Source organism: Molossus molossus, unplaced genomic scaffold (genome assembly GCF_014108415.1).
Source record: "Molossus molossus isolate mMolMol1 unplaced genomic scaffold, mMolMol1.p scaffold_m16_p_6, whole genome shotgun sequence".
Lineage (NCBI taxonomy): Eukaryota > Metazoa > Chordata > Mammalia > Chiroptera > Molossidae > Molossus > Molossus molossus.
In genome coordinates, this window is record NW_023425399.1 from 18,626,912 (window position 1) to 18,644,514 (window position 17,603).

At 39.8% G+C, this 17,603-nt stretch overlaps 1 protein-coding gene across 1 annotated transcript in view; it reads left to right on the forward strand.

Annotated features, from left to right (window-relative positions):
• Window positions 1-17,603, forward strand: part of MROH8 (maestro heat like repeat family member 8) — a 53,473-nt gene that overhangs the window by 20,102 nt on the left and 15,768 nt on the right. Inside the window, exons 9-18 of the mRNA XM_036244516.1 lie at window positions 2,406-2,541; window positions 4,125-4,243; window positions 5,470-5,622; window positions 7,716-7,876; window positions 10,868-11,003; window positions 13,467-13,657; window positions 15,150-15,287; window positions 15,559-15,673; window positions 15,997-16,137; window positions 17,181-17,345. Of these exons, the coding sequence (XP_036100409.1) occupies window positions 2,406-2,541; window positions 4,125-4,243; window positions 5,470-5,622; window positions 7,716-7,876; window positions 10,868-11,003; window positions 13,467-13,657; window positions 15,150-15,287; window positions 15,559-15,673; window positions 15,997-16,137; window positions 17,181-17,345 (1,455 nt within the window). The remainder of the gene's footprint in view (window positions 1-2,405; window positions 2,542-4,124; window positions 4,244-5,469; window positions 5,623-7,715; window positions 7,877-10,867; window positions 11,004-13,466; window positions 13,658-15,149; window positions 15,288-15,558; window positions 15,674-15,996; window positions 16,138-17,180; window positions 17,346-17,603) is intronic.

Sequence of the window (17,603 nt, forward strand, 5' to 3'; positions counted from 1 at the left end):
CAAGTCTTGTATGATCTAGCCCCTGCCTGCCCATCTGCACTCCCTGACTTACCCTTGCCACACTGGCCTCCTTTACATTCCTTACCATAAAAAGCTCTTCCTGCCTCATGGCCTTTGCACTTACTACTTCCTCTGCTTGGAATGACTTTCCCCAACTCTTCACGTAGCTAACTTCCCCTCAATCTTGAGTACTCAGTTTAAATGTTTCCACCTCAAAAAGGCCTTTGCTTACAAATAGATCTACCCTTGCTCTCTATCTCATCCCTCTCTTTCCTTCCCATGGCTTCTTAGAATCAGAAGTTATCTTGTTTGATTATTTCTTTTTTGATTTTTGGTTTATTTCCCTCTAATATAGTGGTTCTCAATCTTCCTAATGCTGTGACCCTTTAATACAGTTCCTCATGTTGTAGTTACCCCCAACTATAAAATTATTTTTGTTGCTACTTCATAACTATAATTTTGCTACTGTTATGTCTTAGGCAACCCCTGTGAGAGGGTCATTCAACCCCCAAAGGGGTCACGACCCACAGGTTAAGAACCGCTGCTCTAATAGAATGTAAATTTCTTCAGTGATCATGTTTGTCTTGTTTACCACAGCATCCCCAGTGCCTAGCACAGAACATGTTACAATAGTAGATGCTCAATTAAATATTTATTGAATAAATGTAGGTCAGCTTATGTTCCTTCTCTGCTCAGAATCCTCCAATGGCTTTCCAGCTCACACAGAATAAAACCCAAAATCCTTACATTATTTTCTAAGTTGCTATGTGATCTGGCCCCATCCTCATCTACCTCCCATTTCTTTTGCTCTCATTTACTTTGCTCTAGACAACCTAGCCTACTTGTTCCTCAGAAACACCACACACCGTCCCTTCTCTTTGTACTTGCTATTCCCTCTGCCTGGGATGCTTTTCTCCCAGATTTCTACACGGCTCAATCCCTCATTTTAACATTAGTGGCATCTTCCCTGACCATTATAAAATAGCAATTCCTATCCTTTTCCTGTACATCTTTCTTCATCATGGCATACGTCACAGTTTGATAATATAGTATTTTATTTATTCCTTTATGTTCCTCCAACAATAATATCACCTCTATGTGACATTCACTGCTTATATCCCCAGTTCCAGTCACAGTGCCTTAGCCGCAAGTCATACCTGGCTTATAACTGACACTCAGTATTTATCGATTGACTGAATGAATGAAGGCTATATCAGTGAATGAAAAATGTTACACAGCTTTGTGTATATGTTGCTGTGTTCACTGAAAATAGATTGTAGAGGCTATTGTTCACAATATCGCAGTGTATTTTTCTGAAGAGCCACAGAAGAAATTTCTTTCTGCCTCAATCCTAGAAACAGCTGTGCTTTCTCTGCATAGCTATTTACTTTTTATCTTATGGGCAATTTAAATTACATGGGACATTGCATTAGCCCTGAGAACATTCAGAGCTTAGCTCTGGTGCCTAGCTGCATGGCCTAGCTCAAGCAAATGATGACTCTACATTCTGCTAACCAAACTCAACTTCATTTATCTTTTCTGCCCTCATTTAAAAATTTATCCCACTTCTTCACTATTTATTTTATTATTATTATTATTATTATTATTATTTTTATCCTCACCTGAGGACATTTTTCCATTTTTTGTTCAGGTAGAGTGGGAGGGAAAGAGAGGAACAGAGAGAGAGAGAGAAACATCGACGTGAAAGGAACACATCGAGTGGCTGCCACCCGCATGACTGACCAGAGCCCGGGACAAACTGCAACCGAGGTACACGCCCTTGGCGGGAACCGAACCCGGGTCTCTCAGGACCCCAGGCCGACGCTCTAACCGCTGAGCCAAACCGGCTAGGGCTTCACTATTTATTTTAAATTTTATTTATTTTGTTGGTATGGTTTTTATCAGCTACTTTACTTTTTTTTCATAAGAGAGCAAACTATCAATAAATAAAATTTTTAAATAGTATTAAATGATCACCTTAACTTTTTTTCCAACTTTTTCATTTAGAAGACTAGCACATTTTCTACCTTATTATAAATTCCTAGGATACGTGATTCCTAATGATTATATTCATAGAATGGCTAAACCGTAGTTCTCTTTACTATTGGACAATTATTTTCAGTGTGGGCCCTTTAAAAACAGTGCTAGAATAAACATCTTTATATGCAACTTTTTCATGTTTCAGATTGCTTACTCAGCTTAAAAGATGCCACATTTACTATCATCTGACGGGTATTTGTATCCATACATGTTAAATGTTAACCCTAAAGAGATCCAAGGGCTGAATACAACTCTTGCACTTCTTTTGAATATGTGGTGGAAGTGGAATTACTTCTCAACAACTTAAATCTAAGGCACTAAATACACCTGTGTTCTAATAGCATTTTTCTTTTCTCCCTAACTAGCTTCCACTGAGATTCCAAAGACTTGGACACCTAGTGGCTCTGATGGTTCTACTGTGTGGGGACCCATTGAAAGAGGTGGCCGAGGAGGCTGCAAAGGGCATGCACTACCTGCTGCATATCACCTTACGGCTGAAGTGTAAGGCACTGCTGAAGGCAGCCAAGCTCTGAATAAATTCTCTAGCATAATGCAAGCACCAATCCTCCTGTGCCCTCACTCCCCACATCCTAGAAAACCTGTTTACAGTAGTTTATAATGAGAAAGGTATATAGTCCATAGGCAGGGATAAAGCAACACTGACTTAATAATTAGAGTCATAACACTGGATCAGACCCATCAGTGTCAGCCATGTACATGGCCATGGAGTTAAGCGTATCTAAACATGTAGCCCTGTGTATACACTGGAGTGATTAGGTTGGTCAGAAGTGGAGGAGGTTCTTGCCATTAGTTAGGGCTTCATTCATTTATTTGTCTCATAAATGTTTACTGAGTACTTACTTGTGATACAACAGTAACTAGAACACAAGCGGTCCAGTCCTTATATAACTAAGTCTAGTGAGCAAATCACAGAATCAAAAAATCAACAAATAACTGGTATTATAAATAAAGATAACTGCTGTGAAGGGAAATTACAGGGTCTATGAATAAAAATCAAATATAGTGTGGAGTTCAGAAAAGGCCTCCCTGAAGATAATCTGAAAAATAAAGAACATTAGCCAGGTGAAAAGGTAAGAAGAACGTACAAGGCAGAGGGAACAGCATGAGGAAGGGTTTTGGGCAGATATGATGAGCTTGAGGAGTTGGAAAAGTAGAAAGAAGGTCATTGTGGTCAAGGAAAGAATAATTCTTTGTTAGAAGAGACTTTAGAAGATATTGTGGTCAAGAATGAATCATCCCAATTAAAAGAGACTTTATAAGATATCTAACCAAGCATCCTCCCAGTGCTTGAGTCTCAGTCTACTTTGTCCCCACCAAGTAATTGGGGGCTCACTCATCCTAAGGATAAGGAAGCTCTGTGCTTCCTAAAGTAGCAATCTAACCTCTAGGCAGCTCTGAGTATGAGGACTGCCTACCAAGACATATAGTCAGGTAAATACAACTGATTATTCATTCAATAAATATTCATGAATAACTTACTGTTCTTAAGGGGTACACTGGTGAACAAGACAAACAAGGTCCCTTTCCCCAAAGAGCTTATTTTCTAGTTGGAGAGACAGTATCCTCAACTAAGGGCTCAAACACTTCCCATAGATAAATTTCTAGTGAACATGAGAAAAACAAGGCACTGTGAGGGAGTATGGGCACACTCAATAATCAGCAAAACCATACACATAAGAAGTTCTGGTGTCAGAATTATCAGACAGACAAAATTGTGCAATTTTTTGTGGGGACCTGAGCTTCATCGGGAGATGCCTCAAAAGTCCTTATCCATGGGCAATGGTTTAGCATGTCTTGGTTGTTCTAAATCATTCAGAAGCTCTGCTCTTACAAAAAAGCTTTTTCTTTTTCTTTCAGCCCTTCTCATTTATTGTCCTATAACAAGAGGGGAAATGAATCAGCCTTCAGATTAACAAACTCCTTCCCCAGGCATTTTTATTCAAGTGAAAAAAGACAAGAAGGGTGAGATCTGGGTGTTCATTTCAACCTGGAGATCAACCAGACTCACAAAATTAAGAAGGAAATGAGCCAGAAAGTATCAATATTTCATATTTTCTTCTCAGATATCACTGAGGACAAGAAAAATCACCCAGTCTTGAGAGGAGCAATAAAAAACTGTCAAGAACTCCTAGGAGTCTACAGTATTAAACAGTTCTACAATTGTCCCTTCACAATTGCCCAGGTAATCAGAATGGCAAAAATCATTAAGACAGACAACTTAAAATGTTGAAGAGGGTGGGAAACAACCAGAAGCCTCATACATTTGTTCATGGGAATGTAAAATGGTAAAAATACTTTAGGGAAAGGTCTAGCAATATCATATGGGGCCAGTGTCACTGTTTGGGTAGATATTCAGACAAGCTCTGCCCCCATTAATTGTCCTCCTAATCCTACCCAGCCTCTTATCACAAAAAAAAGCTGCAAGAGAATGTAGTTGATCCAAAAAGCCATACACTTTTTTTTTTTTTAATCTTCCCCTGGGGATGTTTTTCTATTTAGCTTCAGATAGAGCAGAAGAGAGAGAAAGGGAGAAAGAGAGAGAAACATTGACATGAGAGGGACACATTGACTGGCTGCCTTCTGAATGACCCCGACCAGGGCCAGAGACGAACCACAACTGAGGTACATGCCCTTGGCCAGTATTGAACACACAACTCGTTGGTCTGTGGGCAGACGCTCTACCACTGAGCCAAACCGGCCAGGGCAGCCATACACTTTTTAATTAATGTATTTATTCATTATTCACCAAATATTTAAACATCTACCTAGGTACCAGGCACTGTGTTGGGGATGAGGGTAAAAGAAAACCTATGGATCTTACTCATGTAGGGTCAAGGGTATCAAGTAATTTTAATTCTCTGTGCATCAGTTTCCTCATCTGTACAAGGGGGATCTGTAAAAATTAAGATAAACTCAAATGCTGTAAGGGTTAAATGAGATGCTTGTATGGAAAAAGCTTTGCTTAATGCCTGTCACATAGTAAGTGCCTAGTCAATTATACCTATTATAATCTGAGGAAGGACTTGATACACTGACAAGTGCGATGAGAAGCAGAATGAAACATTCTTTTATTACATTGTCTCCAGACAAGGTATTTTAGATATGCGGGACCCTGTCAGCTATATAGTACTAGGGCCTTTCCTTTAGTGCTGTTCCTATAGAAGTGTGACTCTTTCTGAGGATCTCAGTAATAAAGCTCCTTTCTAAAAGAGCTATAAAGGCCCATGCACAGACCCAGCAGTGGACATTTATGTTGCTTCCAGTTTTTCACTTTTATAAACAAAACCGAAGTAAACAGCATTGTACATATTTAAACACTTCTCTGATTGTTAACTTGGAATTGATTCCTTGTTCAGGGCTCTATCATACCAAATATCTTAGAAGTTCATTTTTACTAAATCATTTCAGATCTTTGAAGTTTTTTTCGATTCAAATGAGCTCAGCCAGTTTGTACTGACTGTACTGAATGGACTAAGAAACCTGAAACATCCCTATATCCAGAAATCAGCAGGAGAATTGTTGGTATCATTTGTGGAAAATGCGGAGTCCCAAATTGAGAAGGTAAAAAGCTCAGTGGCCATTTCCTGGGTTTGAAATATCGGCAAGACCTCTCCCTCCTGCAGCTGCTGAGATCTCATCTACTGCTTCTATTCAGCTGGGAACAATAAAGGAGACCAAGGTCAAAGCCTTAGTCCATTTGGTCAGTGTTGAACATTCATCCTTTCAACAAGTACATAATAAACAACCATTGTGTGTGCAACTAGGGAGGGAAGTTTTTTAAAATTCATATTCTCCAGAAGAGTCTTGTTTTTCTGGGAAGATATAATGAGCACATATGAGAATGGTAACTTCAATTTAGATCCTCATCCAAGTTAATTAACAGTGTCAAATTTTTAAAAATCAAACCATCAGTAATCCTAGACTAGGGCCTATTTAGTACGTATAAAATCAAGGAAGTTTATTTAAATGTATCTAAAATTGATACATCAAGAAACAACAATGCGCCCTGGCCGGTTTGGCTCAGCGGTTAAAGCGTCGGCCTGCGGTCCTGAGAGACCCGGGTTCGGTTCCCGCTAGGGGCGTGTACCTCGGTTGCAGTTTGTCCCCGGCCCTGGTTGGTCGTGCGGGTGGCAGCCACTCGATGTGTTCCTTTCACATCAATGTTTCTCTCTCTCTCTCTGTTCCTCTCTCTCCCTCCCACTCTACCTGACCAAAAAATGGAAAAATGTCCTCGGGTGAGGATAAAAAAAAAAAAGAAAGAAACAACAATGTAATTATATCACTTAGAAATATGGAGGGATATACTGAAAGAGATGAAAGTAGTTGTCTCTGGAGAGCAGACCTGGGGAGTAGGCAAGAGAGAGCCTTGAAATACCCCTGGACCTTTAAAATTGTGTGTACTTTGATAAAAGTGAATAGTAATTTTTAAATGATGAAAACCTATTTTTTAAAGCTATTAAAATAGCAAAGATGCAAAAAACAATATAATGAGAGCACAGTGAGATGGTCAAATATCAGCTGGGTGCTTTCAGCTATTAAAAAAACCAAAACTGTGAGAAGCTTAAACCAAGAGTTTTCATCTCACATAATAAGAAGTCTGGAAGTAGAGTATGTGTTCTAGGATTGGTTTGGTGACTCAAGTGTTATTAGAGAGACAGGGGCTTTCGCATCTTTCCACTTGGCCTGTTTATATAGCCATAAGGTACTTGCCACAGTTTCAGACTTTATGACCAAGTAAGACAAGACTACGCAGCGAAGAAGAGAGATGTTTTTCTTTTGTCCCTTTAATCAAAAAGGAAAGTCTTTTTCAATAGCCCCCAGTTGACTCCCTCATGTTTTACTGGCCAGAATGGCATCACCTGCCAACCTTAAACCAATTTCTGGCAACTGGTGGTAATGACAACCATTTTCTATGAGGGTGTTGAGGATTGCCTCTCTGAGATGCTAACATGTCCCCAGAGCCCTGAAGTCACAAGTCTAGGAGCAGGAAGAGTAGTTCAAGCAGAGAAATGGACCAAAGGTATGACTCCTCTGCCAATCTCAGAGTCGGAGTGAAAAAACCCTACTTTCCTTGCAACACTAAATGCAGTAGTTTGTCTTATTGTAAAATCAATACATAATTATTAAGGGAAAATTAGAAAAAAAATTAATGTCACTCAAAAACACATTACTGACATCTTTGTATATATGTTCTTCCAAATATCTTTACATGCATATACATACAGATATGTTTTATTTAATTTTATTTTTTAATTTTACTTTTTTTATCCTCACCTGAGGACATTTTTCAATATTTTGTTCAGATAGAGTGAGAGGGGGAGAGAGAGAAACATCGATGTGAAAGGGACACATCGAATGGTTGCCACCCACACGACCCAACCAGGGTTGGGGACAAACTGCAACCGAGGTACGTGCTCTTAGCAGGAACTGAACCTGGGTCTCTCCAGACCGCAGGCCGACGCTCTAACCGCTGAGCCAAACCGGCCAGGGCCAGATAGATATGTTTTAAGTAGTTTTGACAAACATTTAAAAAAATAATAAAGATTTTGTTTTAAAAGTCACCCCCAGGACCTTTCAGAAATAATCACAATATCCTCAGTAACTACCAATGTCCTATAGGATTAAGGTCTTAGTCACTTCTTTTCCCTCTTCAGGTGCCAGAAATTATGAGAGTTCTTTGTGCCCAGCTATCCATGATCAGCCAGCCTAGTATCCGCCAACAAGTCATAACCATCGTGAGTTTGTTTATCTCCAGGCCCAAGTACACAGATATGGTTCTCAGCCACCTTCTATGTTATCCAGTACCATATGACAGGTAACAGAACCTGGCACAGCCTCTGGATTAAATTTGGGTATGTGACACGTGTGTGAGTATTGTAGAATATGGTTGCCTTAAGAAATCTAATGATATTCTTACAGAGGAGGTAAGATATAAACAAGTGCCTGCAATATAAATCAGAATACAATGCATAACAATTAAACAGATTAAACAAATCCAGAATAAAGAACATTTTAGAAAATGATTGGACTGAACTCTTCAAAGAAGTTAATGTCACAAAAGAAATTGGTGCTGGTGGCACTGTTCTAATTTTAAAAAAGGAAAGAGACATAACCAAATGCAATATGCAAATTTGGATCATGAATGAAAAGCAAAAGCGATGATAAAAAATTAATACAAAACAGAAAAAAACACCCCACGATTATGCCAACTTCCCATTTTAAATGCTGGAAGGAGGTTTCAGCGGGGCAGGGAAGGAGAGAAGACATAGCAACAAGGGTTGTTTAGGAATAGGAAGAGGTAAAGCAGGATGCTCCTAATCCCCCGGGATGTGTAAGAAATCTGGGAGTTTCTGCCTGACCCCTCTGCAAAAAAAATAAAAATTAAAAAAAAAAAAAAATATATATATATATATGTATGTGTATATATTCTTTTGTATATTTCCCTAATACACTATTTTTAAATCTTTACTACTTGCTTCAGCTTAGCTACATTAGGTTCTTATATAAAATACATGATTTAGTACAAATATTAAATATATCTAGTTAGTTTAAGTGCAATTTTAGCATTATTCTATTGTTTGTGTTTGTTCTAGCTCTTGGACGACTTTGAGAATGAACTTCTGCTGTAGATCATATGAGAACGTGGAATCTATTAGAAATGGAAATGATTTAGGAAACTTCATTCTGATTATATTTTTGCTCATTTACCTGAAGTCCATTAGTTTGTTTACAGATCAGGGTAATTGTTCCTACGAGTCTGTTCAAAGCATCTACTGTGTGCAAGGTCCTGTTAGGCACTGGAGAAATAGTGGACAAGATGTGGGCCCTGCCCTCAAGCAGCACACCAACTGGTAGCAGACATAGATAAATAGCAGAGGATGCCAAACAAAATAACAGCGTTCTGTGGAAGCCCCTAGAAGGGGACTTGATTAGATGAAGGATTAGGAAAAGATTTCTGCAAGAAGAGCTGCCCATAGCTGAATTTTTAGTGTGAATTACCAAGTGCACAGTAGGATGGGGGAGTGAAAGAGGCATTCTAGACCGAAGGAATAGCGAAAATAAATGTCAGGAAGGTAGGAAACAATTTAATGATTGCTCATTCCCAAATGATGGGCAAACAAAAACAATGTCACATCTACAGAATCAGTATCACAGGAAATGAACCCTGTTCCATATTTTCAACGAACTCTCCAGATGATTTTTTTTCATAATATACTTTGGTTTATAGGCCTGTGTGTGTGTGTGTGTTCCTAATTCAAATGCATGCATTCCCAGAACAATTACAAATGTGCAGAACCCAAAGCATTTTGAAACATTTCTTTCACAATAAATAGTTTCTCAAGTAGTTTATTTACTTCTCCAGGAATTCAGAGAGAAAAATCAAGAGTATGTAAACAGGAATTTCTTAGTTTCATCCCAGAATGAATGTTAATATTCTACTATCTGTTTCCCTAGTCATGAGTCTTTTCAGTATCCCACATTGCCTCTAGCCTTCCCTTCAGGAGTCCTTTAGAAACTTACTTTGTTTTATTCACAGATAGAATTACAAAGTAAGAAGTGAAATATGGGAATAGTCATTAAGCCTCTCAATTTTTAGAGAGATTCTGAGTAGATAGTTGGAAAACCACACTTTACAAAAACACTGAGTCTAGCATACAGATACCTAGGTAGATTTTGAAAATAAAAGGATGGATTAAAATAATGAGAACTGGCCTGACTGGTTTGGCTTAGCGGCTGGAATGTCGGACCACAGACCAAAGAAGCACGGGTTCGATTCTGGGCAAGGACACATACCTTGGTTGCAATTCAGCCCCCAGCCCTGGTCGGGGTCATTCAGGAGGCAGCCAATCGATGTGTCTCTCTCACATCAATGTTTCTCTCTCTCTCTCTCCCACTCTATCTGAAGATAAATGGGAAAATAGCCTCAGGTAAAGATTTAAGAAAAAAGAAAGAAAAAAGCATGAGAACTTCCAATCTTCTCCTTCCCCTTAACACTCCTTCACAGTGTTTATATAACTCAGGCTTTACCTTTGAGTCAGCGGTAGAAGAGAAGTTATTACATGCTTATCTTCTAAGGAAGATCAAAGCTTTATTTCAGGGTTTGACCTTAGCTAACATTTGAAGACCATATACTGGATTGAATAAGCATGTCTTTGAATGCCTCTGTAAACCTGGCATTATGCTAGGCCCTGAGGGATTCAGAGAAGCCAGAGATGGTATCTGTGCCTTCAGAGGGAACAGGGAGACACACCTACAGAGAACTAACAATAGCACCTGTAAGACTGAGGCAACCTCTACAAAGAACAAAGTTTTAAAGTGTTATGGGCACTCTCACAAGCAACATGGTGAAGCAGTGGCAAAGGCTTCATAGAAGAGATGACATTGGGGCTGCACCTGGAAGGATTTTGATGGGCAGAGGAGGGTTTTGGAAAGAGCCTTTCAGTTTAAGGAAATGATATAAGCAAAGGTATAGGGGTTTCAAAGTTCATTGTTTATTTGATGAAGGTGAATGGTTTGGGGTAGCTAGAGCACAAAGTATGTGATAAGGAGGTTGTGAGACCGAAAGGGTAAGTCAGGGCCAGTTTGTGAATGGTCCTGAAGTCCATGCTGAGGCAACGGGAACTTCAGTCTATAAAACCTTGGGAATTACTGTTATGAAATCAGATAGTAAGTTATTTGCTACCCTGAAGAACTAAACAATAAGAAACTTCTTATAGATTAGATATAAACAGACTCTAAATACATTGTGATCATGATAGGCCTAAGATAGCCATTCTCCTGAAACTTCTTACTCTGGGATTTCTAGGAATCTGGCTGAGATTTGGAGAACTCTGAAGGTGAAGCTGCCCAGTACCACCGGGATCATGTCAAGGCTCCTGAGGAAGCTGCAGAAATACCACAATCAGCCCACCCAGGAGAAGATGGCCTATGTGGCTGTTGCTGTAAGCCATTGAGCTCTGCACCCCCAACTTCAGCCCGCCACAGTCCCCTCTTGGGATGACTGGGCCAACACCCTATCTGGAGAGTGTTCCTTTTGGTTCCCCTCAAAGTTTGCTTTTGTCATCTACCCATAAATCTACCGTGTCTTCCCTACTAACAGATTGACTTGGGTGGGGCTGGGGAGAGTGAAAAAATCAGTATGATTTAATAGTTTTAAATATATATATATTCACAATATATATATATTCATATTTAAGAGCAATACAAACATGTGGAAAAAATTTTCAAATAATACAGAAGACTATTAAATAGAAAACAAAGGTCCTCTTTAAGCAGAAGTGTGCAGATCTTTTCTGTAAAGGACCAGATGGTAAATATTTAAATTCTGACTATACTATCTCCCTAAAAATGAACTTTTTAGAAGTATTTATACATCTATGAGCTTTTTATATATTTATATATTTTATACTTTCTCCCCATTTTCCTCCATTTAAATAGACTTTAGTTTTTAGAGCAGTTTTAAAGCAAAATTGGCAGAAGGTACAGTACTCCCTGCCCCCGACCCACACAGCCTCCCCCACTATCAACATGTACTTTTTACTTCATTTTATTCCCTGCCAGTTGATGATTTCACTTTCCCTGGCTTTAGTTATCATCACACTTTTTTTAGCTTCCAAAAATATTTTGACATCTCTAGTTTGCGATTGTCTTCTCCCCTATTCTGGTTCTTGTGGGTGTATGCCTTTTTAAAAAATTCCTGTATGTCATTTTCGTACAGTTTTAGGAATTAGGGCAGGTAAAACTATTTAATTATATTAGTCTCTAAAATTGTGTGAGTATATACATATATGTAGAATCATAATACATATACTGTTTGATGACCCACTGTTTTTTATTTAACAATATATGAACTACTTTTCATATCAATATACAAGGCTCTCTGTTATATTTTTCATGTCTGCACAGTAATTTATTTTTAATTAACTTTTAAAAAATAGGTAATACATGGTACAAAACCATTTATTTTATTATCGTTTCATATTAGTGAACATTTTGACAATTTTTAAACTTTTGCCATTAAACCAGTGATGTAACAAACTTAATCATGCAGACACAAATTTTGTTATACTGTACACACCCAATTATTTTCTTAGGATAAAGTCCATTGAAGGGGAATTTCTAGGTCAAAGGGTGCACTTAGGTCAACTTTGGACAATTTTCCCAGGTGGTCCTCTAGAACATTGCCCGTCTACTAGTCATGCATGAGAATGCCCATTTACCCACACTCTCACCACATTGTGAATTACCAATCTTTTCATTGTTGCCTAGCTGACAGGTGAAAAGGGAATATGTTGTAACTATAATTTTGTTATTGGTGAGGTGAAACATCTGTATATGTTTTGTTTTGTTTTTTAATCCTTACCCGAGGATATTTTTCTATTTATCTTCAGACAGAGTGGGAGGGAGGGAAAGAGAGGAAGAGAGAGAGACACATCAACTGGCCACCTCCCGCAGGACCCCAACCAGCACCGGGACGAATTGCAACTGCGGTATGTGCCCTTGACCAGAATTGAACCTGAGACTCAGGTTTGAACCGCTGAGCCAAACCGGCCAGGGCTATGTTTTTTTTAATCCTCACCCAAGGATATGCCTTTCATTGATTTTTTTTTAGAGAGAGAAACATTGATGTGAGAGAGAAACATCAACTGGTTGCTTCCTGTACATGCCTCAACCAGTACTGAACCCACATCCTTGGTATGTGCCCTGACTGGGAATGGAACCCAAAACCTTTTGGTGTATGGGACAATGCTCCAGCTGACTAAGCCACCGGGCCAGGGCTGTATATGTTCTCTAATTGACTATTTATAATTCTTCCTTTGTGACTTGTCTGCTCACCTCCTGTATACCAGTGCTTCTCAGTTTTAATATGCATACAAACCACAGTCATCTAAAGATCTAATTGAAATACAGATTCTGATGCCGGTCTTCGGTAGGGCTTTTGATTCTTCATTTCTAACCAGCTCCCAAGTGATGCCAGTGCTACGTCGGAGGCCCACACTTTGAGTAGCAAGCCTTAACATTGTCTTCTTACTGATATGTGAGAGCATTTTATATATTAAGAGTATCACACTGATGCAAATACTTTTCCAGGTTATTTGTATTCTACCTTTGTTTATGATAACTTTCGCCCTGACTTTTTATTTCCATGCAGTCAAATAAGTTAATAGTTTCCTTTATAGTTTATTTCTGGATTCAGGACTCCCCTCACTCTTTGGTAACTTTAATGACCACTTTACTCCTATTCCTTTCCCCCCTCACTTCCATGTCCCTGCACTGAGTACCACTACTGCTCTGCCTACGGGATAGTAGAACCAGAAAGCATGTTCTGGCGCAAGCAGAAGTAAAACATAAAGAAGAATCGGGGCAAGCATGTTCAGCTCCGCTGTGTGCCTTTTCTACCACAGGCAACAGATGCCCTTTATGAGATGTTTATGGGAAACAAGTTCCAAGAAGCTGTGTCCCAACTCTTTCCTCAGCTTCTCATGACATTGCTCATCCAGATTCACCACAGCATTGGCCTCACCATGTCTGATGTTGCCATCCCAACTGGCCTGTACACAGAGCAGAAAACGTCTTCAAGGGTCATCCCTTTGTGGTACTGCCTATTATTATTTTATTGACCTTAACTAACACTTCTAAGCACTGGGCACTGGAGTGGACACAGGATGGCCAAGATATGGTCCCAACTGTGGGAGAGCTTACAGTCCGCTACCCTTATGAGACATCAGAATGAAATGCCCAGGAACTATTCTGGCTCTCATTGGTTGTCCTTGTTTTTTTGTTTGTTTGTTTTAATATGTTTTTCATTGATTTTTTTAGAGAGGAAGGGAGAAAGAGAGAGAGAGAAAAACATTGATGAGAGAGAGACATCAACATCCATCGGCTGCCTCCTGCACGCCCCCAGCTGGGGATTGAGCCCAAAACCTGGACATGTGCCCTGACTAGGAATCAAACCAGGACTTCTCAGTCCATGGGACAATGCTCAATCCACTGAGCCACACTGGCCAGACAGTTGTCTTTGGTTTTATTGGTGTCAAAGTAAATTAGGCTATCTGGGTTCAGATGTCCTTCAAAATGAGGTGTGATATCATGCTAGCCTTTTCTGATAAATCAAATAGAGACGGAGACCAGCAAAACCACCTTAAACCCACCTCCAAAATCATACTGAGCCACAATTAGACAATTTCTCATTTCTGCTGTATTGCATAGAGAGGTATTTTTAGTACCCCATCAGGGTATTGGTAGATATTTGTTAGTGTTTCTGTGGCACATGGATTTCTTTCAAAGGAAGTGCTATAATGTGGATTATTTAAGAACACACCTGACTAAAAGTCAGGAGAACTGAGTTCTAATTCTCATTCATTTATCTAGTTCTGTACTCTGGGCAAATATTTCTGTTGTTCAATTTCCTTATCTGTAAGTGAGGTCAGGCTAACACTGGGCACCCTTCCAGCTTTAAGATTCTCTGAGGTTATGTCCAGGATACTATTTCAGTAAGTAGTTTTAAAAAGTAATGGGGTAACCCAGCCAGTGTGGCTCAGTAGTTGAGCATTGACCCATGCACCAAGAGGTTGCCAGTTTGATTCCTGGTCAGGGCACATGCCCAGGTTCTGGGACAGATCCCCAGTGGGGGGCATGCAGGAGGCAGCCAATTGATGTTCTCTCTCATCGATGTTTCTATCTCTCTTTCCCTCGCCCTTCCTTTCTCTCTAAAATCAATAAAGAAAAAAAAGTTTTTTAAGTAATGGGGTAATTTTTATGGGGTATAAATACATGGTATCTAAATAAATATTTTTTTAAAAAAGCAGTAGGTATCAGTTTAGCATCCCATATTATTTGTTTCATCATAGATTTCTTTCCAAATCCCAGGGAAACAAAGACTGGTTAGATTTCTTTATGCCTATTATTTGTGTGATGGGCCTTTCAAGTTATTAGAGCATTCAAAGTCTTTTGGGAGATGTAGAAAGAAGAGAGTTACAGTTTGGCTCTCAATACATGGCCCTCTTCTGTGAGAGCAGGGTAATTGTGTGCTGATGAGTTGGAGGAACCTGTTCTATTCACTTGTACTGTTTTTGTTTGCTTTATAGCCTTGCCATACAGGCTACAAAGACTCTCCTCCTCAGAACACCGTGCTTGCAGGAATTCAACATCATGGAAAAGAGTAAAGGATGGACCCTCCTGGCAGAAAAAGAGTGCCATCTTCAGGGGGTATCTCTCCTTGCCAAGTAAGGCTTCCTTGATGAGCGTACCTGCTCTAAATAGCCTTGTTTTAAGGCACCCCCCCTTTAGTTGCCACAACTAAGGTTGAATAACCTCCTCACAGGGTGGCCAAATACCCATAATGCCAGGCAGATTTTTCAGATGTCCTGGCCCTGCCGTACCCTCCTGTATACCTGAAGCTGGGCAAACAGTTCATTGGGTCCCAAACCCTGGGGAAAAATGCTCTCTATATAGGAACATTTCTAAGAGCTGTTCTGTCCATGTTCTGTTTTGCAGTGCATTGCTGGAAAGAAATTGCTTCGTTGCAAATAAGATCTTGTACTTGTTAGTCCCTCTTCTTAACCGAGGGAATGAGAAACATAAACTCACGTCTGCAGGCTTTTTTGTGGAGGTAAGACTCATTCCTTAGAAGCTGGCTTCAGGCAGCCTATAAAGCAGCAGGCCCTGCCTTCCTAGGCCCTTTCCAACTTAGTTGCAGGCTGTGATCGTTTCAAACTTGAAATAGAAATAGTTTCAGATTTAAGCCCATTGAAATTCTTCTTCCCACATATCCATTATTCAGCATTATGTACCCACAGTGTAAGCATCACCCTGCCATGTATGTCCTGTGTAGGAGAGGTTTTATAGGTATAGAATTTTGGAGATAGTAGGAAGGTGGCTCCTCTCATGATAAAGGGCTTAAAGTTAACTTCTTTGATTTCTGGGTTCTTTCAGCTTCTCCAGAGTCCAGTGGCTAGGAGACTGCCCAGCATATACTCTGTTGCCCGCTTGAAAGACTGGCTACTTCATGGAAATAATCTCTTTAAAATTCTTTCCCTGAGGGGACTGTACTACCTTATCAGAAACAAGAATATGGTAGGAGGGGTCCCCAGACCACTGATTCATAAGTTACAAATAAAACATACCCAAGAAAGATACACAAGAAACGGGTGACTGCTGAGGAGGAAAACTGGATAGCCTGGGTGCGTGAGTGGGTGGGAATACATACCTTTGTACCATTTGAAATGTATACCTAGGAAATATGTAAGTACAGACTATTACACATTTAATGAAATATTTTTTTAAAAGGCCAAGCCACACATATTCATAATATTTGAAACCTGCAATTTGTGTAGGTTTCAAATCATTATCATCACAACCTGGGCAACATTCACGTGTCCTATTATGCCTTGTACCATGTTGCCTTATCATCTAAGACAAAAGTTATTGACATTCATGTTGAAAGCTCATTTCCCCCAAGCCTCACCAGACACTAAACCAGGTCAGAAGAGAAAACTAGCCCCTGAGGCTTCAATTTTATCACTTCAGTTCTATTTATTTTATTTCAAATACCTATATCTCTGAAACAAATTCTGGTTGATTGGATATGTGAATATTTGTGGCTTATTCTATTTAATTTATACATGTATGTTTTAAACTTTAAAACTCCAAGCCCACTCCCTTTTGGGGGTTTCTGAAGAGTAGAATCCCAATTGACAGTGGGAAGGACTCTTGTCAGTTTTCTGCTTGAATTCCTCCAAGGAATCTTTTAGCCTCTGTTTGAACATCTTTCATGCTGGGAAACTCGCTGTTACCTGAGCTAGCCATTTCTCTCTCACTGTTAAGTGAGCAGTTCCTTACAGTAAGCCCAAGTCCATATCGCTGGGCCCTCACCTGGCCCCACTTCTGCCCTGTGAGGCAACTCACAACAGCTCTGCTCCCTTTTCTACCTGTCAAGCCCTGCCAATACTGAGGGAGGGCAGTCATGCCTTCCTTACTTCTGTGTTCCTAACTAGCCTGGGCTACCAAAAATTCAATAAGCACTAGGTACTGAGTAAAGGTGGGGGAGCCCTACTTTGGTTCCAGATGAAGTGCTATCAGGAGAGGTGGTGATGGGTTCGCTCCCTTTGGACACACAGAGGGAAGACATCAAGAGCATGTTGCCCTGCATCTTAAACCAGTTATGTGAAACTGATGAGAAGATTGTTTTATTGGCCATCCAGATACTCCTGCAGCTTGTTAGTACAATGGATTTCTCTACCCTGACTTCCATGATGGGGATGCTGTTCTCCTTATTTGGTGATGTAAGACAATGAGAAAGGACAGACTTTCCCAGGGGGAGGGTAATTGGCATAACAGCAAATAGAAGTTGGGATAATAATACACTCTATTTTGCATAGTACTTTTTATGTTCAGAGCACTCTCAAATCTCCTCTCTTAGGGTCATTCCAGGTAACCCGTAATGTTGGTAGGGTTGGTGTTATTATTTTTCAGGTTAAAAAAAAAACCTGAGACATAGAAACGTGCCAAGGTACTCCCCTGATTCATGGGATGGGGAAGGA